This window comes from Chlorocebus sabaeus, chromosome 7, assembly GCF_047675955.1.
Source record: "Chlorocebus sabaeus isolate Y175 chromosome 7, mChlSab1.0.hap1, whole genome shotgun sequence".
Lineage (NCBI taxonomy): Eukaryota > Metazoa > Chordata > Mammalia > Primates > Cercopithecidae > Chlorocebus > Chlorocebus sabaeus.
The window spans coordinates 136,041,613-136,069,043 of record NC_132910.1 but is presented as its reverse complement, the minus strand read 5'-3'; the positions used below and the strand labels follow the sequence as shown (position 1 = coordinate 136,069,043).

Below are 27,431 nucleotides of genomic sequence, written 5' to 3'. Positions count from 1 at the left end.
AGTGTGGTACGCTCCGTGACGTAATGCCGCCGAGCATATCGGGAGTTGTAGTTGGTCGGCCCGGGCCCCGCCCCTCGACCGTGCGGTGACGCCACTTCAGGGCCGTCCACCGGAGCTTTTGGGCAGGCGTCCCCGGCCCTGTCACCGCCAGGTCGCGGACATGGTGAGTTTCTCTGCTAGTCACCGACCCCTGTGTTTTTCCCCGGACTCTGGCAGCCGCCACGAGCAGGGCTCCACGGCGCCTGAAAGGAGCTGGTCCTGCCGGGGCCCAAGATGGCAGCTGCGAGCTCCGTGGGCTGGGCGGCCCTGCGGTTCGCCTGTCTCCGCGCTGGGCCGGAGGGAAAGTGCCCCACACAAGTGTGCACCCCGCCTCGGCCACTTTGGACACGCACCCCTTGCTCCTCCTCTGTGTGAAAGCATTTTGAGAGACTTTTCGGCGTTTTTGAAGCCTTGCAAGAAGGGCTTCACCTGGGAAAGACAGGCGCAACTTTCTTCTATATTTCCCTAGTTCCCGTGGTGTTTCCCTGCCCTGGTTTCCCTCCTGTCTCATGGCTCAGCAAGGTTCTCCAATCCTTATCCTAAATGTTGGTGCTCTTCGGGGATGCTTTACACCCTATGCGGTCTCCTAAAATTTTCTCTCTAAGTTAGACCTTTCTTCTGAGCTCCACACCCACAAATCTGCTAACCGTGGCTCCACGTGGATAGCTCATATGTATTTCAAACTCAGCAAGTTCCAAACTGAGCGTTTCCACCTCTCCACACCCCACACCTACTCTTCCTCCAGGAACCCCCAACTCTGTAAATGGCACCACCATACATCCTGTTGTGCCTGCCCAAAACCTGGAAATCATCCTTGACATCTCCCTCTTCTCAGCTCCCGGACGTGCGATCAGTGATGAAGTCCTGCAGATTCTCCTCCTAAATGTCTGTCTGTTGTCACTGTGTCCACTCTTACCATCCTTGGCCTTGAGATGTAACCATCTGGGGTATTCACCTACGTGGTCTTTTAACCAGATCTTCACTCGTCGATGCCCCTGCCTGGAATGGGCCGTTACAGCTTCACTCACCCTTCAGATCTCAGCTTCAGTATTATTTCTTCAGAGAGTATCTCAGCTAAGTCGGAAGTCTAGGAAGACTAGTGCTTTTATGAAGGATGTCTTACGGAATCTTCATAACAACCCTGGGAGGTAGTGTAGTTTTTCAGTTTTACAGAAGAGAAACAGACTTAAGTGACGAGTTAAATTGTGTAAAATTACACAGTCAGTGGCGGAGTTAAAATGTGCTCTTTCCTGTCTAACTTTTATCTTCAGTATCTTTAAATATTTTTTATTTAAATGGGTACATACTAGTTTGTATGGTAGTATTCTTTATTTAACCGACTTCTTATTAATAGCTATTTAAGTGGTTTCCATTTATTTTTCTGTGATGAACAACAGTAGAATAAATGGACAACATTGAAGCTAAATTTGTCCCGAACTTCCTTGATTGTTTCCTTAGAATAAATTCCCAGAAGTAGAATTGGGACAAACGGTATATGATCTTTCAGCAGATTACAATTTTAGAATAAATAAAAACAGTGACGCTTATAGAAATGTGACAAAGGATTTGTAAAATGAGAAAAATTGTATTGGTACCTATTTAATACTGTTCTGAGGATTGGAGTAAGTATGTATGTTTAGCATAGTGCCTTTTACATGTTTTTGTTTTATTTTGTTTTATTTTTTAGAGACAAGATCTTGCTCTGTTGCTCAGGCTGGAGTGCAGTGGTGTGATCATGGCTCACTGCAGCATTGACCTCCCAGGCCCAAGCAATCCTCCCACCTCAACCTCCAGAGTAGCTGGAACTACAGGTGCAGGCCACCACACTCAGCTAAATTTTTTTTTTTTTTTTTTTTAAAGAGATAGGGATCTTCCTGTGTTGCCCAGTCTGGTCTGTAACTCCTGGGCTCAAAGTGATCCTCCTGTCTCCGCCTCCTAAAGTGTTGGGATTACAGGCGTGAGCCACTGCACCCTGCCTGTCTTTTACATTTGAAGAGCTTAGTAAATGTTAGTACTTATTCATTTATTTCAAAATAGGGGTCTTAGTGTGTACTGTGGTTCTTCAGTCTGTTTGAGAGATGTTTTGAGAATCTGATGAAATTTTGAAACCTCTTCCCAAAAGAAATCTTCCCCTCTCTTTGCTCCCTTCCTGTCTCTTTCTGTCGTGTGTGTGTGTATATATGTATGAATATGTGTATCTGTGTGTATATATGTACACACACAATGATACATGTCATTTGTTATATATCATCAACCAACTGAAACTCAGCATATGGATCCAAGTTAAGAACTGATCTGTTCCATTTTGCAAGTGCTCTTTTCCCTTTATAAGTTGTAAGCGTCCTGTGCCTTTTAATTTTCAGCAAAAACATGGTTTTCTTATGGCTATATGATATTCATTTTTTTAAAACCAATCTCCTGTTGTTGGCAGTTAATATCCGTATACCTGAATCTTTGTGTGGTTTTCAGATTTTTCTTAGACTAAGTCTAAGATTCTAAATGCGTATCACTAGATCGAGCCTATGAATGTAAACCTTTGATTCTTCCTGCCATATTCTCTGAAGAATTCCACCAGTTGATATCCCACCCTCAGTATTAGTTTCCTCTCATTGTCTTGACTCCCTGGTATTCTTACATTAGGTTCAGTGCCTTGTCACATTCTTAAACTAGTTCTTTACCGTTAATGTTTTATTGTCATTGTTAAATCTGTCAAGATTATAATTTAGAAAGATTGTCTTAAAGCAGTAGTTCTCAACTGTTCACATTAGAATCACTGGCATTGGGGCATAGGGTACTTTCAAATATCCCTGTGCCAGCTGGGCGCGGTGGCTCACGCCTGCAATCCTAGCACTTTGGGAGGCCGAGACGGGTGGATCACTTGAGACCAGGAGTTCAAGACCAACCTGGCCAATATTCTGAGATCCCGTCTTTACTAAAAATACAAAATTAGCCAGGCGTGGTGGTGCATGCCTGTAATCTCAGCTATATGGGAGGCTGAGGCAGGAGAATCTCTTAAACCCAGGTGGCGGAGGTTGCAGTGAGCTGAGATTGCGCCACTGCACTCCAGCCTGGGTGACAGAGTGAGACCCTGTCTCAAAAAAAAAAAAAAAAAAAAAATTCCCTGTGCCTCGGCCTACCCCTTAGACGAATTAATCAGAATCTCTGGGAGTACAGCCCAGGTATCAGTATTTCAAGCTCCCCGGGTGATTTCAGTACAGAACAAAGGTTGAGAACCCCTGATTTAAAATTTTGAAGTTGCTTTTGTTTTCGTTTTTTCTGTGAATTAACTCATGAAATAATTTGAGGAATCAAGATTAATTAATGTCTTAACACTAAACTCAATTCGATTCTAATTTATATGAAAGTGAGTTTGTTTTGTTTTACAAGGGAGTTTGTCTTTATCTCTGTTTGTTCTAGGTGATTTCAGAAAGCATGGATATACTCTTCAGAATAAGAGGAGGCCTTGATTTAGCTTTTCAGCTAGCTACTCCTAATGGTAGGTCTTCTGAAAAATTCTTTCTTATTAGAAAATTGATAGTGAAATTTACTGATATTATCTCCATTTTGCAAATGAAACTGAGTGAGAGATAGGATGAACTAAGATTATATTGTTAGTAAGTACATTAAATGGGACTTACACTTAGACACTGTGTTCCAGCACACTCACCGGCCCATGGCGCACCTCTGTGCAGATTAGAAAAAGATGTTCCTTTTCTTAAGAAACTTTACTCCCCTCTTCATTAATTGTCACAATAAATGTAAATATCCACAATGAGCATATTGTAAATGTGCATCAAGAATTGTACATTACAGACTTGCAATTGTATATATAATCCTGAGTCTCCAGAACCTACTCTCTTAAATGCTACATTATATGAGGATGAGTACAAGAATTCTATGGCAGAAAAATCAACAGGGTTTATATGAAGCAAATTCTAGGATGTCTTCCTGTTGCTGACTTGAACACAGTCACAAACTGAGATAAAGAACATGAGGAGGAATGGGATGAGCTGTGTTTGAGATTTTGTTTCATTTGATGCCAGTGGGAGGTCGAGTACAGATTCCCAACAGGCATTTGGCTGAGTCAGAAATTTAGAAGAGTGTGGTCGGAGTTGGAGCTAGAGAATGTCATGTCTCTGAAGGATGATAGTTAACACCGTCATAATAAATGAAATCACTCATGAAAAGTACAATTGGTGGTGCCAGAAGCCACAGAGCAGTTCAGAAAGATAAGGAATGAAAAGTACTGTATTAGTCTGTTTTGCATTGCTCTAAAGGAATGCTTGCGACTGGGTAATTTATAAAGAGGTTTATTTGGCTCACAGTTCTGCAGACTGTACAAAAAGCATAGTGCCAGTATCTACTTCTGGTGAGGCTCAGGAAACTTTCAATCATGGTAGAAGGCAAATGAGGGGGCAGTGTATCACATGGCAAAAGAAGGAGCAAAAGAGAGGGGAGGAGGTGCCAGGCTGTTTTAAAGAACCAGCTCTTTTGTGAACTGATAAGAGTGAGAACTCACTCTTACTACTGTGAGGATGGCACCAAGCCATTCGTGAGGGACCACGATTCAAACGCCTGCCACCAGGCCCCACTTCCAACACTGGGGATCCCATTTCAACATGAAATTTGGAGGGGACAGACACCTAAACTGATCAGATACCAGCAATCCTTGAAGGAGACTGCAGCTGGCCATCCTTTCCTAGCCCCGTGGAAGGGAGGGAGAGGGTGCAGAATATTCTTTTCCACCCATCCCTTCAACCAATATATTGTTCTCAGTTTTGGTCCACATTTGCATCCCTACCGCCAGACTACATTAAACTACATTTCTGGGACAGAGACCCAGGCATCAGTAAGCTTTCTAAGTAATTCGAATGTGCCGTTAATATGAGAACCATTTTATAAGGACTAAATCCCTCATTTTCAGGCCTATGTTGTTAGTAGAGTGTAGTTTTTTCCTAAAATGTTACTTTATGGAGAAAACCTTACGTTTCACAACTTGATATAAACTGAAAACATACTTTACCATAATCTTATTCCAAAGTAGAATTAATCCATTAATCAGTCTATAATCCCATAATCAAATGTAAACAAGGACTACAGATACTTTCTACCTAGTAATTAATATATTTGAACTTGTCTTCTGACTTATTGTATTTCTCCTCCTTAATCGAACTCTGTCAACACTCAACAAAGGGACTCTCATTAATGAGAAAATATAGAGAATGGACATGCTTAACTTTAAAGGCTTCACAATTTTTTTTAGGTAACTTTACCAAATAGTCCTTTAGGGATAAACAGAAGCTAATTTAAAATTACGTTTGTCTTTTGTAGTGCAACTGAAAATCTTTAAATTCTGCTTTCTGAAACATATCAAGATATTTTAATATCTGATTTGTTATGAATAATCTCTTCTGTACGATAGCCCCAAAGTATTTATTTATCAAGATACCAGTGTGGACATTATTTACTTATTTATTTTTTAAATACTTTTTGAGCAGAATCAGGTCATTGAATAAATATTTAACTACGAGGTTAAATAGGCTTAGGATTTAGGAATGTAACACTAAGGCGAGTATTTAAAGATTGTCCCCTTTGACTATATCTTCTTATATTGTTTTGACTTTGGAAACATAAAAATGTTTCCAAATTGAGTATGTCGAGTATTCAAAATTATTAAAATACTTGAATTTTTTGAATATTCAAACATATTTTTTAAAAAGTCCATTGAAACAAAATCCTTGAAAACAAAAACAAACTAAAGCAAATATCATGTTGGTGACATAACCATACAGAGGAAGAAAAACCAACTGTGACTTGAGAACACAGAACTTCGATTATATAGGCGTAGTGGGATATAGTCCAAGGAGAAAAAAAACTAAGACATTTAAATTTCACTCAATAGTTTTATTGCTATAAGTAGTACATTATTTTAATAGTAACTGGAATCTTACACATTACTGATGGGAATATAAAATGGTGCGGCTGCTGAAAACAGCTTGGCCATTCCTGAAAGGGTTAAACAGAGAGTTGCCGTGTGACTCAGAAATTCTACTCTGGGTGATCACCCAAGAGAACTGAAAACACATCCACACAGAAACTGAACTTACGCACAAATGTTCATGGCAGCATATACATGACAGTCAAATAGTGGAAACAAATGTACATCAATTTATGAATGAATAACAAAATTGGTGTATCCACACAATGGAATATTATCCTGCCATAAAAAGGAATGAAATACTGATTCATGCTACAATACAGATGAAACATTATGCCGAGTGAAAGAAGCCAGACGCAAAAAGTCACATAGTGTATGATTCCACTTATGTGAAATGTCCAGAATAGGCAAATCCATAAAGAAAAAAGTAGGTTAATAATTCCCATGGGTAGTACGCTGAAATTCTTTTCATTTTGCAAAGGAAGCTGAGAGGTAAAAACTAAGATCATATAGTTAGTAAGTGGATTGAATGGGATTTAAACTTAGATATTGTGTTCCAGCATCTTTACCAGCCCATGGAGTACCATGTGCAAATTAGAAAAGATGTAGGAGGGCTGGGCGCGGTGGCTGACGCCTGTAATCCCAGCACTTTGGGAGGCCGGGGCAGGTGGATCACAAGGTCAGGGGATCGAGACCATCCTGGCTAACACGATGAAACCCCGTCTCTACTAAAAATACAAAAATTAGCCAGGTGTGAGGGCAGGCACCTGTAGACCCAGCTACTTGGGAGGCTGAGACAGGAGAAAGGCGTGAACCTGGGAGGTGGAACTTGCAGTGAGCCTAGTTCGTGCCACTGCACTCCAGCCCGGGTGACAGAGCGACACTCCATCTCAAAAAAAAAAAGAAAAGAAAAGAAAAAAAAAAGACATAGGAGGTAAATCAGAAAATTTTCAATTTGAGAAAAGTTGGGGGAATGAGAAATGACTGCTGGTAGGTACAGGGTTTCTTTTTGGAGTGATGAAAATGTTCTAGAATTAGTGATGATTATAAAACCTTATGAATATACTAAAAGTCCTAAATTGCTTTAAAAGAATGAATTTTATGGTCTGTGAATTTTGTCTCAATTTTTTAAAAAGATAGGCAAAAAGTTTTAAAATAATTATTGAATATGGGGAATGGGTATTGAGAGTTTTACTATGCTCTACTTTTGTGTATGTTTGGAACCATTCATGTTGAAAATTTTGTTTTTCTTAACTTTTATTTATATTCTTTTAATTTAGAAATTTTTCTCAAGAAGGCACTGAAACATGTGTTGAGTGACCTGTCAACCAAGCTTTCTTCAAACGCCCTTGTGTTCAGAATTTGCCACAGTTCAGTGTATATATGGCCTAGCAGTGACGTAAACACCATTCCTGGAGAACTGACCGATGCTTCTGCTTGTAAGAACATACTGCGCTTTATCCAGTGAGTACGTTTGAAGATTTCTAGAAATGTTTTCAAAACATCATTTCATATTATAAATGTCTTTGTGTATTAAAAATTTAGATTTGAGCCAGAAGAAGATATAAAACGAAAATTCATGAGAAAGAAGGACAAAAAGCTATCAGACATGGTAAGCAAACCATCTGTCTTCTCTACTGATAAAACTGTTAAATCTTTGAATTTGGAACTGAGTGCAACCTTAGAAATAATTTAATCTAATCCTCTTATCATAGGTCAGAATATTGATGTCCAAAAAGATTAAATGACTTGCCAAAAGTTATATTTCTCTTACGTATCTCAGCTTTTGTCTCATTATAATACATAATCTCAAAAGGGTTGTTATTGTAATGCTTTCTCTGCTCCCACGAAAATAAAACAGCCTGAATACATTTATAAATTATTTAAATTAAATCGAGGCATTCTGAATCATGACAGAGCGACACACTGTGCCACATAAAATAAATAGTAAATGATTTATTTTTCTTCACACTGTTCTTGGTTCTATTGCTTTTGTGTGTGTGTGTGTGTGTGTGTGTGTGTGTGTGTGTGTGTGTTTTGAGATGGAGTTTCACTCTTGTTGCCCAGGCGGGAGTCCCATGGCACAATCTCGGCTCACTGCAACCTCCGCCTCCTGGGTTCAAGCGATTCTCCTGCCTCAGCCTTCTGAGTATCTGGGACTATAGGTGCCCGCTACCACCACGCCCGGCTAATTTTTGTATTTTTAGTAGAGACAGGATTTCACCATGTTGGCCAGGCTGGTCTCAAACTCCTGACCTCAGGTGATCCACCTGCCTCGGGCTCCCAAAGTGCTGGGATTACAGGCATGAGCCACCGTGCCTGGCTGGTTCTGTTGATTTTTGAACCAATATTACTGAGTACTTGCCATGTGCCACAAACTTTAACAGATGTTGAAGATAAAAAATGGAGATGCTTCTTCAAGGCCCGAAGTTGTACAAAGTTAATATGACTACAGTGTTTCCAGGCTAGGAGAGGGAGAATGGGTGGACGTAAGGCTGGAGAGGTGGGCACAGGCCTCTTTAGAAGAGGCCTAACTAAACCACTAGCTATGGAAATACAGAAGAGGGATTGGATACAAGAGATATTTAGGGATACAGTGGATTCTGCTTGGAAACTAACTGGCAAGATCAGTTTCTTGCGTGGGTAAAGACGGAAGGTGAGGAGGACATGAGGTTGGTTTGGGCCATGTTTAAGACCTCAGTAAGATGTACAGATGAGCTGTTAGATTTACAGATGTGGAATGCACAAAATAATTATGGGCTGGATACAATGATTTGAAAATTACCAGTAATTGGAGCTTGACATTTTGAGGGGTACAGGTGAGTTCTTTTTAAGACTGTTCCTCCTTTTGGATTTGTTTTATGCTTCCTTGCTATTAGAGTTAGGTCATGCATTATTGGCAGGGATACCACAGAAGCGATGTTGTGACCTCAGCACATCATATGAAAGAGAAACAGTTATCAGTCTGTTCCTATTATTGGTGAGGTTAACTTCACTTACCTAAGATGGCATCCACCAGTTTTCTCCATGGTAAAGGTACTGTTTTTTCCCTTATCATTAGTATCTTGTGGGAAGAAACTTTGATACTACATATGCATCTTACTTTAGTCCTCATCAGAGTTTTACCCACCACTTTTAGCATCCATTGATAATTTCTGCCAGAATCCAATATTAACCTGGTGATTACAAAGTGGTGATTTTTCTAAATCTATCGTTTCCTTCTGTATTATCTGCCATGGATTCTTATTTTATGCAGTAGTTTATAATCTGGTACTATCATTAGTTATTTTGATGCTCACATTTTCCAAGATTTGGCCAATAGAAGCTTCTTCAAGCTGGCTCCAGTGCTTTTCTAACATTGTAATTTTGGGTACTTCCTACTTTTTTCCAGGTGCAACATGTGTTTTCCCTGTTCTAGCTGGGGAATGAGTCATTTTTCCATGGGCACAAACTTTTAGACATTTATACTGTCCCCGCGCGCACACACACACACACACTCACACACAATACATTCATTTTTATCTATGTAAATCACATTGATACCTCCAGTTCCACTTCAACCCTAGAGTGCTTGACCTTTTCCCAGTGAGAAGTCTGTCTCCCAGGATCCTCAATATTTTGCAAAATTTGTTTAGTGTAAATTTCAGAATTGTTCCATACCCCTGTAAAAATCAAACCTACAAAGTAGAATTCAGTATTTGTTTATAGTTATTTATGTATTAGACCAGGGGTATATAGTTACATGTTTGAAAGTTCCTTTGGTGTGTGGTTATTTTATGTTCATTTGATTTTTTAAAAATTTTAAGTCAATATAAAAGTGGAGAGAATCATGTAATGAACCCCAGTGAACCTATGCATGGTTTTAATGTTTATCAACACATGGCCAGTCTGATTTCATCTTTACTTCTTAATCCCTCTCCCCACATTATTTTGAAGCAAAAAGTAATTTCTTTTTAAAATAATATTTGTGCTTTTAATCTTTTTACTGTAGTACCGCTTTATATACTACCCTTTAAAAGTCCTTTTACCGGCTGGTCTGGGGGTAGTGAGTTATCTCAATTGACCATTCACAGCCAGTTACAGATTGAACTCCTTGTTCTCTACTCTTTCCCCCCTTTTCACTACTGTACTTCACTAGTCTTAAATTTTTTTCTTAATAAAAAATACATTTTTGAAAAGTCTTTTTACTTACTCTTTATATTTAGTGTTTAATGTACTACAAGTTGACTATTCCTGTTTATCTGTATAGCATCAAATAGTAAATATAGATCTTATGCTGGAAATGTCAACCTCCCTGGCAGCTGTAACGCCCATCATTGAAAGGGAAAGCGGAGGACACCATTATGTTAATATGACTTTGCCTGTCGATGCAGTTATATCTGTGGCTCCAGAAGAAACATGGGGAAAGTAAGTATTTTTGTAGTACCACTGCCACATTTAAATCAGGGCTCTTCCCCAAACCCATGTTTCTGTATCCTGTAGGCATACCTAAGGTGTGATTTTCTCCTTGTTTATTATTAACCTAAGAGCCATCTATTAGTTAAATGGTTATTTGGAGGAAGTAGGGGGGGTAGCATGCTAAAACCTGGAGGATTTCCCTTTATCCACAAGAGCAAATATACAGTTTCTTTTATAATGCATAATTCAGACTTCCTTTAGCAAACCTGGTCCAATCAAGTTTTTTACTATATTAAGAATATATTAGCTCTGTACTTTTCTTTATTGTAGCCACTATAACTTTTGTTAATACACTTATATGTTTCCCCCCACAGAGTTCGTAAACTCCTAGTTGACGCAATTCATAATCAACTGACTGACATGGAAAAATGTATTTTGAAATATATGAAAGGAACGTCTATTGTGGTCCCTGAACCACTGCACTTTTTATTACCAGGGAAAAAAAATCTTGTAACAATTTCCTATCCTTCAGGAATACCAGATGGCCAGCTGCAGGCCTATAGGAAGGTAAAACCAGTTCATTTATTCTTAGAAAAAACAATAATGACTATCATTCATTTTGTATTTAATTATATATTTCCACTAAATGGAAGGGATTTTGTGATTTAACTTAAAAGTGTAGAAGTTAGACTGTTCATTTTACACATTATTTAATTTCTGTTCTCATGAAACTTTAAGTAGTATTAGTGAAAAAATCTTATGTTGAACCTGTATGTAACATTTTAATTTTAAATGCTCAGTGTGGTTCATATATTCTGTGAAATTTTAATATTTTTCCCTAATGAAACGTAGAAATGAAAAGGTGCTTACCTGCCTAAAGTAGCTGGTGTAAACAAATTTCTGTAACTTCCAGGTTTGTGAAAGAAACAAGATGACAGGGAAGGAAAATGATAACTTATGCTAATTCTGAATAGGGTTTATGGTAATACTCCACCAGTAAGGTTATTTGGGCTTTATTAGAGGAATTTGGGAGAAAACATTACCAGCATTCAGAGTAATGAGGTTTACTGGCAAAATGGCTGGTTGTGGAATACATCTTTTTGGTATGTGGACTTGCTTAGAACTCATCAAATTAGACCACGGAGCATCTTCCTAATTTCTGTCCTGAGGGAGAGACGTGATACCCTGACCCTCTGTATGTGGCGGTGACTTGGTTTGTAGAAGCAGCAGCTACGGGAGCTGATCTTTTCAAACCACTAGAGCACAAGATATGATAAAGAACATGTCAAAATTTTAAAATAGCTATTACACGTTTTTATACAGTTGGGAAAATATCACATTTTAAACATGTATGTATATTTATTTTCCTGCCATATTGGTTGGTTTTAGACCACTAACTTCTACTCTGTAGCTTAATCACTACCACTTAAAATATAAAATATTTGTAAAGCACTCTAGACATGATTTTTCAAAATACTTTGATATAATTATTGTTAATTATAATTTACTCATTTACAAGGCCATTTCAAAGCCAGTCTTTAGCCTGGATGTATTTTAACAGACTATGTTATAATAGTTATTTAAAAATTATCTCAGTTCTCTTACTCTAACAATTTATATTCATTTTTCTCTGTTCCCTTCCAGTTTCTACCCAGATACAGACGTAAACGAAAATAAATCTTGGTTTTAGTTCAGTTTTCACTATCTTTGATGTTAGTGAATTAAACCATAAGTGTTTGGAAACTTTTATAACCCATATATAATTTTCTGTGTTTTATAACATCTTTAGTTTATTTATTGACTAGGAATCTAAATCACCAACATTTTTTCTTTTTCCATTGATTCTGACTTATTTTAGGAGTTACATGATCTCTTCAATCTGCCTCATGACAGACCCTATTTCAAAAGGTCTAATGCTTATCACTTTCCAGATGAACCATACAAAGATGGTTACATTAGAAATCCACATACTTATCTTAATCCACCTAACATGGAGACTGGTATGGTGAGTTTAACTAATTATGGGAGTCACTTGATCAGTAATGTTATTGGTGGTTTTTTGTTGGTACCTGGTAGAAGACTTGATTCATGATATATTCATTCCTAAAACATGATTTATCACCCATCTCTGTTAACAGGCATTGCTTAAGATAGCAGTAATTAAAAATGGTCTAGAAAAGTTAGTAATAGGTAGTATATACCACATTTATCTTACCAAAATTCTCTTATTTCTTTAAAGGCTTGTCCCATTTTTTCATTCTGGATACCTGAGAAATCATGCTAATTAAGGGCATAGTCTACCCAAACCATACTGTAGGATACGTGTGGTTTTTTTTTGGTTTTTTTTGTTTTTTTTTTTTTTTTGAGATGGAGTCTTACTCTGTCACTCAGGTTGTAGTGCAATGGTGTGATCTCAGCTCACTGCAGCCTCCACCTCTCGGGTTCAAGCAATTCTCCTGCCTCAGCCTCCTGAGTAGCTGGGGTTACAGGCACCTGCTACCACACCTGGCTAATTTTTGTATTTTTAGTAGAGACAGGATTTCACCATGTTGGCCAGGCTGGTCTTGAACTCCTGACCTCAAGTGATTCGCCATGTAGGCCTTCCAAAGTGCTGGGATTACAGGTGTGAGCCGTCACTGTAGGATAAGTCTACACTTATTTTCTGTGTAACATATACCCGGTTGCCATAGTGAAGTATTCTGTGTAACATATACCTCACTAAAGGTAGCTCAAATAAGAGTGAACTGGCAGAGGGTGTTAGAAGGGTTACTTTAAGGATGCATGGAGACCAATGTGAAAGGACCTTATAGGCATCCAAGATTAGCAATACCAGTACAGCCGGGTCTCTTAGAAACAGCAGCCCTGTGACTGGCAGCTGTCCCCCCTCAGTCTCTCTCAAGGACTCCGTGGATACCTTGGTGGCATTGCTGTTGCATTCTGTGTATGCTTGTGATCCTAACTGGCCTGTTCTTAACTTTTAGTCTGTCTGCTCAGCCTCATACCCTCTGTGTCCTTACTGTTTCAGCTTGTGTGTCACTTTTTCCTGTTCTTCCTCAGCTGCTCAGTATATGCCTCATTCCAGCTGCATTTCCTGCTCCCGGCTGCCTGGCTAACTCTGCACCTCTCAATTCAGATTTCCAAGAGAAAGAAAACTTGGCCATTGTATCGTAGCATTTATTGAAACTTGTATTTGTTCCCTAAAAAATAATCACATACTTGATGGCTTAAAACTACAGAAATGTATTGCCTCAGTTCTGGAGGTCTGAAAGTAGTGTCATTGGGCTGACATCACAATGTCAGCAGGGCCACCTTCCCTCCATAGGCTCTGGGGGAGAATCCATTCCTTAATCTGGTGGCTGCTAGCATCCTTTGGTTTGTGGCCCCATCGTTCTGATCTCTGTCTCCTTGGTCACATTACCTTCTCCTATGCCCCACTCTTTTAAGAATATATGTGATTGCATTTAGGGCCCACTGGAATCCAGGATAACCTGCCCATCTTAAGATCCTTAACTTAGTCATGTCTATAATACCTTTGCTTTTCTTTTTTCTTTTACTGTTTACCACAGAGGGTGCATTCACAAGTTCCAGGGATTAGGACATATATTCCTTTTGGGAGCCACCTTTCAGCCTGCCACAATGGTCAAATTACAAATTTTTCTATCTGTGCTTGGGCAGAATATATATTCTCTAATTGTTGGGTGAGGGTTGTTTCCATTTTTGCCCCTCTCTCTTCTCACCTAATTTTTAAAAAATAATATCAGTTTGGAGCCAGGCATGGTGGTATGTAACTGTAATCCCAGCTGCTCAGGAGGCTGAGGCAGGAGGATCACTTGAGCCCGGAAGTTTAAGACCAACCTGAGCAACATAGTGAGACCCAATCTCAAAAAAATAAAAACAAAAACCCAGTTCTTTAAAAAAAAGACGTATACATTCTTAGCATTATAAGTAAGAATTTATGTGATATTAGTAGTTTATTTATCTTTATTTTTTGAGCCTTAATTTAGGGTCATCAAATCACATACCTGGGCTGCAATCATAGCAGGTTTATAAATTTGCACAAACATTCTTCCTGTGTCCCATGATATGGACCCTTCACTTGTTCGTTCATTCCTTTATTCCTTCCTTCCTTCATTCAGCATTTATTCAACAACATTTATGCCAACCACGTGCCAGGCGTGTTGTAGAAGCTTGGGCCCCAAAATGGCTAAGACACGGTGTATGTACTCATTGAGCTCACATACTAGTGTAGGTAGGCAGATATTTTTTTAATGATAAGTAATGTGTCAAGTAGTGATATACTTTGACAAATAAAAACATAAAGAGGACAGAGATGACAGGTGAGGCAGGGGGTGGGGCAGTGAGAGAATGAGTGGGCCGTCTGTAGACTGCATGGTCCGGGAAGACCTCTGACATCTGAATGGAGACCTGAGTGAAGTAAGAGTGCAAGCTGGACAATTAATTTGGGAAAAGAGAGCTCCAGGCCAAGAGAACCATGAGGCTCCGAGGTCATGTTGCCCCTGGTTATGGGAACTGAAAGTAGAGGGAGCAATAGGGAAAAGTTTAGGGGATGAAATTGGAGAGGAGGCCCGAAGGTAGGTCCTGCTGGGCCCCGTGGTAAGGACTTTGAACCTCAGATAAACAGCCAAGAAGGTATAATGTTAAACCATAGATCTGTGAAGGCATTTTTATAAGGAACTACAGTGACATTAAACATAATTCAGGAGCATATATAGAACATGTACTTCTATCCTAAGTTAATATTTCACTGTGTTTCTTCTCTGTGTAGATTTGTGTGGTCCAGGGCGTATATGGTTATCATCATTATATGCAGGATCGGATAGATGACAATGGCTGGGGCTGTGCTTATCGATCTCTGCAGACTATCTGCTCTTGGTTCAAACATCAGGGATACACAGAGAGGTCCATTCCAACACACAGAGAAATTCAGCAGGTACAGAACAAATCATTTTAAATTATAATCAACTCTACATTTCATTAGCCCTTAATATAATATACCATTGATAATATTTGTTACCTCATGGTGCAGACTTATTTCTGTTTTGAAGAAAAAAGTATTCCTAATGGCTGTCTTGTGTATGGACTTCTTTATACTTTTAAATCCATAAAGGCTCTAGTGGATGCCGGTGACAAACCAGCACCGTTTGTCGGATCACGGCAATGGATGGGATCTATTGAGGTGCAGCTGGCACTAAACCAATTGATTGGTATAACTTCAAAAATACTGTTTGTCAGGTAAGGACACTTTAAGAAATTAGAGAAATTATTTCAAAGTGACTTTGTGAGTAATGTATACTTGTATTATTTAGGCCTAATTTTAGCCTAGAAGAAGAAAACTTAAAAATATATTAACGTTGAGTAGTCATAAAAATTATATTGTTTCTTTATGCGCCAATCTTAAAAAGTTTTAAAAGGAAAAACTCAGATGTTGATCTATGACTGACCTTTTTGTTTACCTCCTGCTCTTTTTCTTCCTAAAATGTTAATAATCCAGTCATGAGTCCAAATAATGTATTCATTTTGTCTTTTCCAGTATATCTTAACCATAATTCTAATATTAAAATGAGAAAATATAAATAAATAATTTTCTATGACCATAACTAGCTTACTCCTGATTGTATGAGCTTATGTTTTAAAATACATTTTCTAGCTGGGCGCAGTGGCTCACGCCTGTAATCCTAGCACTTTGGGAGGCCGAGGTGGGTGGATCCCCTGAGGTCAGAAGTTTGAGACCAGCCTGGCCAGCAGGGTGAAATCCCGTCTTTACTAAAAAAACAAAAAAATTAGCTGGGTGTGGTGGCACATGCCTGTAATCCCACTTACTCAGGAGGCTGAGGCAGGAGAATTGCTTGAACCCAGGAGGTGGAGGTTGCAGTGAGCCAAGATCGTACCACTGCACTCCAGCACAGGTGACAAAGCGAGACTCCCTTTCAAAAAAAAAAAAGAAAAAAATACATTTTCTAAAAAAAAAACAGAGAGAAAAAAAACCCAAACAACAAATAAAATACATTTTCTATTGTTAATTATACTAACATTGTCCTCATTGTATCAGTCCTCAGTGGTCATGGAAATCAGTGGTAAAAAATGACAGACTGGCTGGGCACAGTGGCTCATGCCTGTAATCTCAGCACTTTGGGAGGCTGAGGTGGGTGGATCACCTGAGGTCAGCAGTTTGACACCAGCCTGGCCAACATGGTGAAACCCTGTCTCTACTAAAAATACAAAATGAGCTGGGCGTGGTGGCACACGTCTGTCATCCCAGCTACTCAGGAGGCTTTGAGGAAGGAGAATCCCTTGAACCTGAGAGGCGGAGGTTGCAGTGAGCTGAGATCGCGCCACTACACTCCAGCCCGGGCAACAGAGCGAGACTCCATCTCAAAAAAAAGTAATAATAAAAGACAATGACAGGCTTAAGTAGTGAAGAACTTTTTTTTAAAAGTTACAGTTTTGGTACGTTAAAACATTATACATTCCTCATTAAGCAAGAGCTAAGGTTTAGCGCCACCAGGCACCTCCCCCCAAAAAAAAACCTCCTTTCATTAGCCCATCTTTCTTTCTCCTCTCAAAAGAATTCTGAGATTCCTTAAAAATAGTATGTTGCACTTGAAAACATGTTGCAGTTTTCGCGTTGATTTCAGACACGTGTTTTAGTCTGAGACTCTCCTGTGGTGTAGACAGGTCGGTATTTTGGGTCCCAGTTTAAAGATGAGGAAATACAGACTAAGAAGTGCACCAACAAGAGGGCAAGAACCCAGCACTTAACACTCATTCTTCTGATCAGTCCATCCATAAGAACTCCCTGAGCACCAAGGTGACGTTTTAACTTCATGTGAATAAACCCAGGCCTCCTTTACGCATTCCAAGAAGCAGAAAATCAAGGTCTGTTAGCTTCTTAACTACCACACTTAGCGGCCTGAAGCATTTTGAGTTTATGTTGCTTTAAATCGCACTGTTTAATTGTTCTCTCAGTTCCGTAACACTTAATTTTTTTACAGCTATATATTTTTTCAATAACAACCCGAAAAAACAAGAATGTAGGAAACATTGTCTCCTAGCTCATTATTTGGCCTTGGTGTTGGAAGTAATTCATCTGATAGGAAATGGTTTCTTTCTAGCCAGGGTTCAGAAATGGCCTCTCAAGGACGGGAACTGGCTAATCATTTCCAAAGCGAAGGAACTCCAGTTATGATCGGTAAGCTGTTTCAGACATCGTTTTTGGTACAGTGAGTATTATGTAAAACTTATCATTGATATAAATATTTAATGTTGCATAAAATCAGTCATTTAAAACATTTTGAAATTAACTTTTACACCATATGTATGGATCTCTGGATATTGAAAAAAATTTCCAAGGTGGCTTAAGGGTTACAAAACAGATTATAATAACCAGAAGCAGCAAAGGCTGAGAAATGGTAGCTATGTTCAAACATTTAAAGAGCTGAGAGCAGTATTAAAAAGAGGAAATGGTCACTCAGCTGAGCTTCGTAAGTTATGACTTTGTTGCTAACTTGGCTGGTTTTGTGACATTTTGCAAATTACTTACCTCTATGGATTTTATCTGTAAAATAAGAAGATTGGATTAGCTGATCTAAAGATGCTTAATTCTGTGAAGAACAAGACCTGTCCTGTGATGACAGAAGGCAAGCTGAGACTAGTGTGTAAGAAATGGAGGTGGAAACTGGGTGTAGTGGCTCACACCTGTAATCCTAGCACCTTGGGAGGCCGAGGCAGGAGGATAGCTTGCATCCAGGAATTTGAGACCAGCGTGGGCAACATGGCCAGACCCCACCTCTACCAAAAAAAAAAAATACACAAATTAGCCGGCATGGTAGTGTGAGCCTGTAGTGCCAGCTACTCAGGAGACTGAGATGGGAGGATTGCTTGAGCCCAGGAGGCTGCAGTGAGCCAAGAAATCCACTGCTCTCCTGCCTTGGTGACAGAAGTGAGAAACTGTCTCAAAAAAAAAAAAGGAAATGGAGGTAGGCTGATGTCAGCAAAATATCAGAAAGAACTTAATGAGCTAGGCCAGGCCCGGTAGCTAACGCCTGTAATCCCAGCACTTTGGGAGGCTGAGGGAGGTGGATCACTTGAGGCCAAGAGTTTGAGACAGCCTGGCCAATATGGCAAAACCCTGTCTCTACTAAAAATACAAAAATTAGCTGGGTGTAGTGGCATGCACCTGTAATCCCAGCTACTTGGGATGCTGAAACAGGAGAATCGCTTGAGCTGGGAGGTGGAGGTTGCAGTGAGCCGGGATTGCCCACTGCACTCCAGCCTGGGTGACAGAGCAAGACTCTGTCTCAAAAAAAAAAAAAAAAAATGCCGGGCACGTCGGCTTATGCCTGTCATCCTAGCACTTTGGGAGGCCAAGGTGGGCGGATCACGAGGTCAAGAGATCAAGACCATCCTGGCTAACACAGTGAAACCCCATCTCTACTAAAAAAAATATAAAAAATTCGCTGGGCGTGCTGGTGTGTGCCTGTAGTCCTAGCTACTCAGGAGGCTGAGGTAAATAGAACATACAATCGGGTTTTACACCGAGATGTTCCATTGCCCAGGACGGGCAGGAGACAGATGCTTTTCTCTATCTCAACTGCCAAGAGGCCTTCTTTCCTCTTGTAGTAATCCTCCTCAGCACAGACCCTTCACGGGTGTCAGGCTAGGGGACGATTAGGTCTTTCCCTTCCCCCGAGGCCATATTTCAGACTATCACATGGGGAGAAACCTTGGACAATACCTAGCTTTCCTAGGCAGAGGTCCCTGTGACCTTTGGCAGTGTATGTGTGCCTGGGTACTTGAGATTAAGAGAATGGTGATGACTTTTCACAAGTATACTGCCTTCAGGCACTTGTTTAACAAAGCACACCCTGCACAGCGCCAAATCCTTTAAACCTTGAGTCACCACAGCACATGTCTCTTGCAAGGACAAAGTTGGGGGTAGGGTCACAGATTAACAGCATCTCAAATATAGAACAAAATGGAGTCTCTTATGTCTGCTTCTTTCTACATAGACACAGTAACAGTCTGATCTCTCTTTATTTTCCCCACACTTTTATAGTTTAGAGCAGTCCATTTTAATGCTATTTTAGATCAGTTAATAGGCAAAGTATCTTTTTTTTTTTTTGAGTCTTGCTGTGTCGCCCAGGCTGGAGTACGGTAGCATGATCTTAGCTTATTGCAAGCTCTACCTCCCAGGTTCACACCATTCTCCTGCCTCAGCCTCCTGAGTAGCTGGGACTACAGGCACCTACCACCACGCCCAGCTATTTTTTTTGCATTTTTTTAGTAGAGACAGGGTTTCACTGTATTAGGACCTCGTGATCCGCCCACCTCGGCCTCCCAAGGTGCTGGGATTATAGGTGTGAGCCACTGCGCAGGGCTGTAATCTGTCTTTTTAAATTGAATAGGCATTTGACATTTGTTTATGCCTTCATTCTTATTTCCTATTTTTTCTTATATAGGGGGCGGAGTTTTGGCCCACACAATACTAGGAGTTGCATGGAATGAGATTACAGGGCAGATAAAGTTTCTGATTCTAGATCCACATTATACTGGTGCTGAAGACCTGCAAGTTATTTTGGAAAAGGTAAGTATCCATTGAACACAAATTGAGACACAAGGCAAAGAACCTAGAAATGAAGGATCACAAACTGGCTGGTAACAGAAGGACAGTAAGCTGAGGGCAGAGATCCTCCCTGTGAGGAGGCCTTCTGAGGCTGTTGTCAGTAGCCCTCTCTGTATAGGGAACGTGCAGGAACAACGCACATTGCAAAAGACAAAATACAGATTTATAGAAACTTTCTCTGTTATTAAAATTAATAATAGGACACACACTCATAAATATATTCCTTTGGAGATTTTAGAGCTTTCATAAACAAATATATCAAAGTTTATCAATGTCTTAAAATAGATGAGTGGAATATATAAACTTTTAAAATTTCAGAAGTAACCAAAAGATAGCTAAGCAGTTTGCTAGACATTATGGAGGCCTGACTAATTTTAATTTATTTACATATTACCTAATCTCACTCTATAAAGGGTTTGAAGTTGATACATGTCTAAGAGTATTTGTTCGCACTTACAATAGCAGGTAAGGGAGGTAAAAAGTTGTTAATTCATAGGCAACTAATTCTCACATATGAAAACTCAGCACTAGGTCTTTAGGAGAAAGTATTGTAAAACATAATTAACTTTAAGTAACATTTATCTTCTTTGCCAAATACATTGAAATTGCAGAGAATACATACTTTTAAACCGTAAACTAAAGATAAAATGTTTTAATATGTTAAAGAGTTTTAAGCCGGGCGCGGTGGCTCACACCTGTAATCCCAGCACTTTGGGATGCTGAGGTGGGCGGATCACCTGAGATAAGGAATTTGAGACCCACCTGGCCAACATGGTGAAACTCCGTCTCCACTAAAAATACAAAAATTAGACAGGCAGGTGGCAGGCGCCTGTAATCCCAGCTATGTGGGAGGCTGAGGCAGGGTAATCACTTGAACCGAGGAGGCGGAGGTTGCAGTGAGCCGAAATGGCGCTATCGCACTCCAGCCTGGACAACACGGGTGAAACTCTGGCTCAAAAACAAAAAAAAAACCAGTTTTGAATGTGTGTAGTCCAGTTGTCTTCTACTGTCAGTTTACTGAAGTCTTTTGTTTATGAGAAGGGTAAACACTAACAGGATGGACATGTGTTATTACAGTTGTGTTTTTCCTTTTGCTTTTCTCTTTCACAGCATTTGGAATTTGAAGTCTCTAAAAGGTTTCTGACTGGTACATGTATCTTACTGAATATAGTAGCAGTGCTCTTGTTCTGTAGCAAGGTGTTCGTTCGATATTTATTAAAGTACCTAATAAGTGCCAGGCACTGTCCTAAGCACTAGTATTACACGAGGTTTTTAGGGAGCTAAAACCTTTAGTGTAGGGCAGAGAAGGACAGTCCAAAAAGGACTCTCAAGAAAAAAAAATGGTATCTCAGGTGCTTTTACGAGGCTGATGCTGTAGCGGAACCCTGTAGGAACAGTGAAAGCTACATTCCAGGTAGATCAGTGTCCAGAGCTAGGTGGAGGTGAGGCTGGAAGGACACACCAAGCTCAGTCAAAAAGGGTAGTCTTGGCGGGCGCGGTGGCTCACACCTGTAATCCCAGCACTTTGGGAGGCGGGCGGATCACGAGGTCAGGAGATCGAGACCATCCTGGCTAACGTGGTAAAACCCCGTCTCTACTAAAAATACAAAAAATTAGCGGGGCGCGGTGGCGGGTGCCTGTAGTCCCAGCTACTTGGGAGGCTGAGGCAGGAGAATGGCACGAACATGAGAGGCAGAGCTTGCAGTGAGCCGAGATCGCACCTCTGCACTCCAGCCTGGGCAACAGAGCGAGACTCCGTCTCAAAAAAAAAAAAAAAAAAAAAGGCGGTGGGGGGGTGGTCTTTGTGAACCAGGCATTTAGATTTTTTCTTAAAGGCAGGGAGAAGCCTTAATTATTTTCATCATAAAATGTATCTTTTCTGGTTGGCTCAAGGGACTCTGCACTACATGGCATTATCTAGATAAGGTTTCTGAACAATTAGAGTAAGGGATTGTACCTGGTTCCTTTCTCTGAGAATTGCAGTCTCCATCTTTGCTAGTTATATTTCTATAGAACTTTTCAACAGCAGATACCTCCTTGCGCTATTTGTATGCACAAGAAACTGTGAAGCCATCACTGGCTACAAGCAGGCTAAGGCACTCCAGGCTTCCACTTGGAAATGATTCACTCGACTCCAGAAACCCAGGAGGCCAGAGGAGAGTTCCATCTCTGCCTGACCTTTGTCTTCTTGTGGTGCCTTCTTGTTTGAAGTTCCCAGGCTGGTCATCTCTCAGGAAACAAGCATGTCCTAAGCACCATGTCCCTATACAATCCCATTTTGACACCCTCTCTACCCGTTTCTCCTTTAAGAAATTTGGATCTGGTTACCTGGATAAGACCTTCATGTGTAAAAGGATCAAAAAAAGGTTAAAACAGAGAGTGAGTCTTTTTTCTATTTGTCTGTTAAGAAAAACAGGACATTAAGAGAAACTTTTGCTGAAAAAATGAGATGATAAATAGAATGCTGGTTACCTAGGGAGAGTGGGGAGTAGGACTGGTGGAGGATTTTTTACTTTTGTTTTTTTACAATGTGTATCTTATTTGGGAGGGAGTCAGACCACTGCTTGTCACTCACTCCGTGGTATTTTCAGAGTCTCAGCCTCTTCGCAAGGATTTCTCAAAGCATTTCATTTGAGAATCATACAATACAGACCAGTTATTGGCTTTTCCTTCAAGTTTCCTTCTTTAGTAACTCAGTGGTCCTAGAAGAAATCTGAGAAATTTTCATATTCTAAGTGAGATTTTGCTTGAAAGTAATTTTCTCTGAGGTCAAAAAGGATGGATGCTGACATGAAACATAGAAAGCAGAATGGAGTTAACACCTGGGATTTGAAAATGAAAGGGCACAGAGTGCCAGGCAGGGGGCAAGCTGAGGTTTCTCACTACAGTGCTTCAATCCTAAGATGCCACTGAATGGTCTCTTACAGCCCTTTATGGACTACTCAGAAAAACAGACTGCTAGTTCAACTGTCACATGCTGTCAGTTTCAAGCAGTAAAACTATACATCTCAGAATCAGTAAAGTGTGGTATCTGGAGTAATTATAAGTTTTTTTTTTAATGATTTTTATGATGAATTATATAGAATTAAAAGTTCAAAAACCTACCTTAAAAAGGGTAAGTTACTTTTCTATGCTTAGTAGGAGTTCAAATCCTTGAATGATAAAGCCATTTAGAGTCTTATTCCAAGGTCCTGCTGACAGAGCCTGATGCCACGATTTCCATGACATCATCTTGTAACTTTGTAAAAGGCTTTCCCTTTCCCTTCTCCTCTATCCAGGGCTGGTGCGGATGGAAGGGTCCAGACTTTTGGAACAAGGATGCATACTATAACTTATGTCTTCCTCAGCGACCAAATATGATTTAAAATATCTTGGAGTCAAAGACTGCAGTAGAGTGGTATTGTAAATTTGTGAATAAAGAATCAGTTTAATTTCACCTTAAATCCTGGTTCTAGTTTGACGGTTTAAATTATGACCTTTTTCAAAGGTTGTAAATACTGCACGGAGAATGTATTTTTTAGACATTCCTTTAATAAAACTTAAAAGACAAAGCATACACAACCAGCATGTTATAAGCATGTAAATACATGTGTTCTTAAATGGATCTTCACTTGGAAGAAAGTTTTTCCTCCTCCTCAGAAGGAGTTTAGACACACATATGGTAAAGCCAAAAGCAGGAGCTTATAGATCTGCATGAAATGAGGGCGTTCTTCAGACTTCTTCATGACCCATGTGACATCTGTTTTTAAAAAAACATGCTAACATTAAAAACTTTTTGTAAAAAAACGAGTTTTATCCCCAAACTTCCACCATGCAGGCCCATTTTTGGTCTCTAGACTCATATAACCAATATTAAGATGTTAATGAGAATGAAACACCACTACTAGAAATAAGAGTGTCAATATTAAATGGAATAATAAATGCTATGCAAATGAGATCAATTACTGAGGGAGGAAAACAGCAGCTCTGAGTTACTTACCAACACTTCCTTTTCCCACTGATATTTCCTACACTTCCAAAACTTCGTTTCTGTCTGAGCACAGGAACACGATCATTCCTGTCAGAGTGTTCACTTGGTTTTACTGTCTGCATGCATTTAATTGTTGTAAGAAACTTGGCACAGTCTGGAAATCCACATGACCAAGCGAGATCTTCAGCTGTTTGTCCGTTCTTATTACATAAACTGAAAATATGATAAAAATTGAGTTAAATGAAAAATTGAACTTAAGTCTTTTTTTAAATATCTTATAAGGGAATTTTGGGCTCATACAAATGTTGACTGCAGAACAGAAGAGGTAAAGGATGCGTGGGGAAATCGCATTTTTGGTCACTATTGTATCCTCAGCAACTAACAGAATCCAGCATAGAGTGGCCATTCCAGTTCTGAATGAATGTAAGAATTATCTGATGTTTAACACGGTGTATGAGTACCCAAAGGTAGTCAATGAGAACTACAGAATGGGTTTTCCTAAACCGAAACGGAAGTAGAATACAGTCATAATGAACAAAATTGCACCTCTGATTGCTCAGGATCTGACTTTTTACTGACTCGAACAGAGTATTATTAGACAGCACCAACAACCTAAGTTAACATTTAAATGATTAACACTAAATTATCAATTAGACAAGCATTATTTTCAAAAGCACATGTAACTAAGCTTTAGGAGTCTGATTAGTTTAATCCAAGGAAACATGAAATGTGAAGCCACTGTTTTCATACTCACTCAATTTGGGCATCACTGGCTACAAGCAGGCTAAGGCACTCCAGGCTTCCAACTTTTGCTGCCTTGTGTAGTGGAGCTTCTCCTAAAACATCCTTAAGGTAAGACAGTACATTTTAGAGTCTCCCAAAAATACTTTTTGTGGAAGATGGTGAGTGACATCTAATATTAGCTATGTAAGGAAGCTAGTTAGAATTGCATTGTACTGGATGGAATCTTTTTTTTTTTTTGGCAGAGAACACAAACACTTTTTGTGGGTTTATTTTGTTAATATTCATTCTCAGTTCAGGTTTGGGTTTGTTTTCAGAAATGAGAAGTCTTAAGTCACTTTAAGATTAAGAAGTAAAGTGTTTTTGATACATATAAATGTGCATCAACATCTATTCTAATTAAAAACATTATTGATAATTGTTTACAAGTGCAAGATTTCAGGAATGCAGAATTAATTTAAATAACTAGTGGATTATTATTATAACTTCAACATTCTAGCATATGCTCTGAAATGATTATCATTCATTCCTTTATTTAGATCTTCTAGATACTTTTAGTGATTACATTAGGGATAGCCAACTCCCTGGGCTAATTTGAAACATAGGAATGTACTATGCTTGCATATTCATTTCAGTATGGAACCTTCTGAAAATCTCCTCCTTTGGACTGAATTTTTTACTTCAAGCGTTTCATTTTTTTTCCCTCGGTAAGCTGTAAAAGCTTATTTTTGATAAGTTAGTTTGCTTTTTCATACCGTTTTCATTAATAAAAACGTGTGGCTGGGCGTGGTGGCTCACTCCTGTAATCCCAGCACTTTGGGAGGCAGGCGGATTACCTAAGGTCAGGAGTTCAAGACTAGCCTGGCCAACATGGTGAAACCCCGTCTCTAATAAAATACAAAAATTAGCCAGGCATGGTGGCGTGTGCCTGTAATCCCAGCTACTACAGAGGCTGAGGCAGGAGAAGCTCTTGAACCCAGGAGGCAGAGATTGCAGTGAGCCGAGATTGCGCCATTGCACTCCAGCCTGGGTGACAAGAGCAAAACTCCGTCTCAAAATAAATAAATAAAAACGTGTAGCCATATCCACATACATTAAAATATAAGAAAATAAAAACAGAGTTCTCCCAGAAAAGTTTACAATTTAAAATTCACCATGTTTCAATATTCAATGGAAGATGAAAACTACAGTAAGAAAATTCTTTAGGAAATTAGAATGCTTGTGGACATAGCTCACAAGTACTTGAATTGCTGCCGGGAGACTTAGTAATGTAGCAATTACTTCTTTTGAAATAAACTAGATCTGTGCTGTTCAATATGAGTCAATAGCCACTTAAGGCTAGAGTATCTGAAACGTGGCTAGTCTGCTTGGAGATATGCTGTCACACCGGATCGTGAAGACACAGAGTAAAAGAAAATGTAAAATATCTAATCAGCAAATGCTTTATGTTGATTACATATTGAACTGATGATATTTTGGACAAATTGGGTCAAATACTAAAATTCCATGTTTATTTATGTGGCTACTTGAAATTTCTCATGTCCTCACATCAAGACTGGAAAAAAAAATTTTAAATTACATCTGTGTCTTGCATTCTATTTCCGTTGGACATGGCTGCTATAGAGCTGAAGCAACTCTCGGCGTCTGAGAAATGTTTGTTTGGATCTGGGCTGGAGGGGAGGGCTGTGCACAGCAACAATCAGTTACCTAGTTACCTGTTGGTTGAGGTCAGCGCCCGTTTGCAGCTGCCAGAGAAGAAAGCAAGCAAGGCCGCTTCCTGCGGCTAAGTGGACAGGCGACTGCTCGCAGGGATCCGGGGGTGCGTTGACCGAGGCTCCTGTCTCCAGCAAATGCTTCAGACCATCCACCTGCGGGAAGAGAACAGATCCAGCACCTCTCTCACCTTTGTCCAGTCCCGCGCCCCTCCGGGCTGGAAATCGCCTCGCCCTTCACAACCAGCTCTGACCAGGCGAGACCAGGCAGCGCCCAGTGGTCAGTCCCTGCGTTCCCGAGAAGAGGCGTCTGGAAACTTGAGCCTGCAGGACAAAAGCTCACCTCGGGGTTGCAGTCCAGCAACAGCATTTCCCGCCTAAGGCAGATGACAAGAGTCCTTGGAAGTGCAGAGCGGTGGGACGCTCGCCGCAGCGCGGCAGGTAAGAGTGCGCACGCCGGCCCCAGCACTGGAGAATTTAAAGACCGCTGGGACTTGCGGGCCGGCCCTTGGCAGCCGCGCCCCAGCTCCGGTTGCGCCCGAGCAGTCTAATCCCCAACCACCTGGACCCGGTCCAGCCCCGCGGGAGGCCGCATGTACACAAACACTAGCACGTGGAGCCCGGCGCCGGGGGCAGGATGGGGCGGGGGCGGGCGAGCGAGGCCATCCGCCGATTGGCCAGCTGCGGATGCGCCAGGCCCTCCCACCTCGGGGCGGGGCCCGCGGCCGCCGCACGGAGCCTCAGCGCGCGTGCGCAGGGTAAGTCAGCGGCGGGGGACGGACGGGAGCCCGGGCGGGAGGGGTGCCGCGGCCGCCATGAGGCGCGCTGAGTTTGACACGTCTCCCGGTGGCGCGCCCGCCCTTTAATCCTTCCGGAGAAGCGGGAGTTTCGGCCGCAGGTTTTGGCTCTGCAGGCGCGCACGTAACCCGGAAACAGGGAGCCGCACGCAACTCCCCGTTGACGCCGCGCTCAGAAGCCGCTGTGCACGGC

At 40.5% G+C, this 27,431-nt stretch overlaps 3 protein-coding genes across 5 annotated transcripts in view; 2 read left to right on the top strand and 1 right to left on the bottom strand.

The window, feature by feature from the left end:
• The first annotated feature begins 54 nt into the window (after nt 1-54).
• Nucleotides 55-23,461, top strand: UFSP2 (UFM1 specific peptidase 2). The gene is made up of 12 exons (XM_008000451.3): nt 55-163; nt 3,457-3,535; nt 7,258-7,441; nt 7,523-7,589; nt 10,227-10,384; nt 10,750-10,942; nt 12,234-12,380; nt 15,162-15,326; nt 15,504-15,628; nt 17,509-17,585; nt 19,855-19,979; nt 23,297-23,461. Exons 1-12 carry the CDS (start codon nt 161-163, stop codon nt 23,381-23,383), a joined length of 1,410 nt encoding a protein of 469 aa, XP_007998642.1. The 5' UTR covers nt 55-160; the 3' UTR covers nt 23,384-23,461.
• Nucleotides 23,462-23,529: 68 nt separating this feature from the next.
• Nucleotides 23,530-27,238, bottom strand: ANKRD37 (ankyrin repeat domain 37). Of its 2 annotated transcripts, XM_008000426.3 has the most exons (5): nt 26,785-27,238; nt 26,445-26,597; nt 24,743-24,834; nt 23,998-24,201; nt 23,530-23,757 (listed from the first exon to the last, which is right to left on the bottom strand). In XM_008000426.3, coding segments are annotated over exons 1-5 (477 nt in total). In that variant the 5' UTR covers nt 26,812-27,238; the 3' UTR covers nt 23,530-23,756. The 2 variants fall into 2 exon arrangements, with proteins under 2 accessions (XP_007998617.1, XP_007998616.1); XM_008000425.3 differs by lacking the exon at nt 23,530-23,757 and having other exon boundaries at nt 23,994-24,201.
• The window catches only part of LRP2BP (LRP2 binding protein), a 32,944-nt gene continuing 32,286 nt past the window's right edge, over nt 26,774-27,431 (top strand). Inside the window, exon 1 of one of the 2 annotated variants that reach the window (XM_008000433.3) lies at nt 26,774-26,882. The gene's annotated coding sequence lies outside the window, so the exon portion shown is untranslated. The remainder of the gene's footprint in view (nt 26,883-27,431) is intronic. The other variant, XM_073017776.1, reaches the window with a different exon arrangement.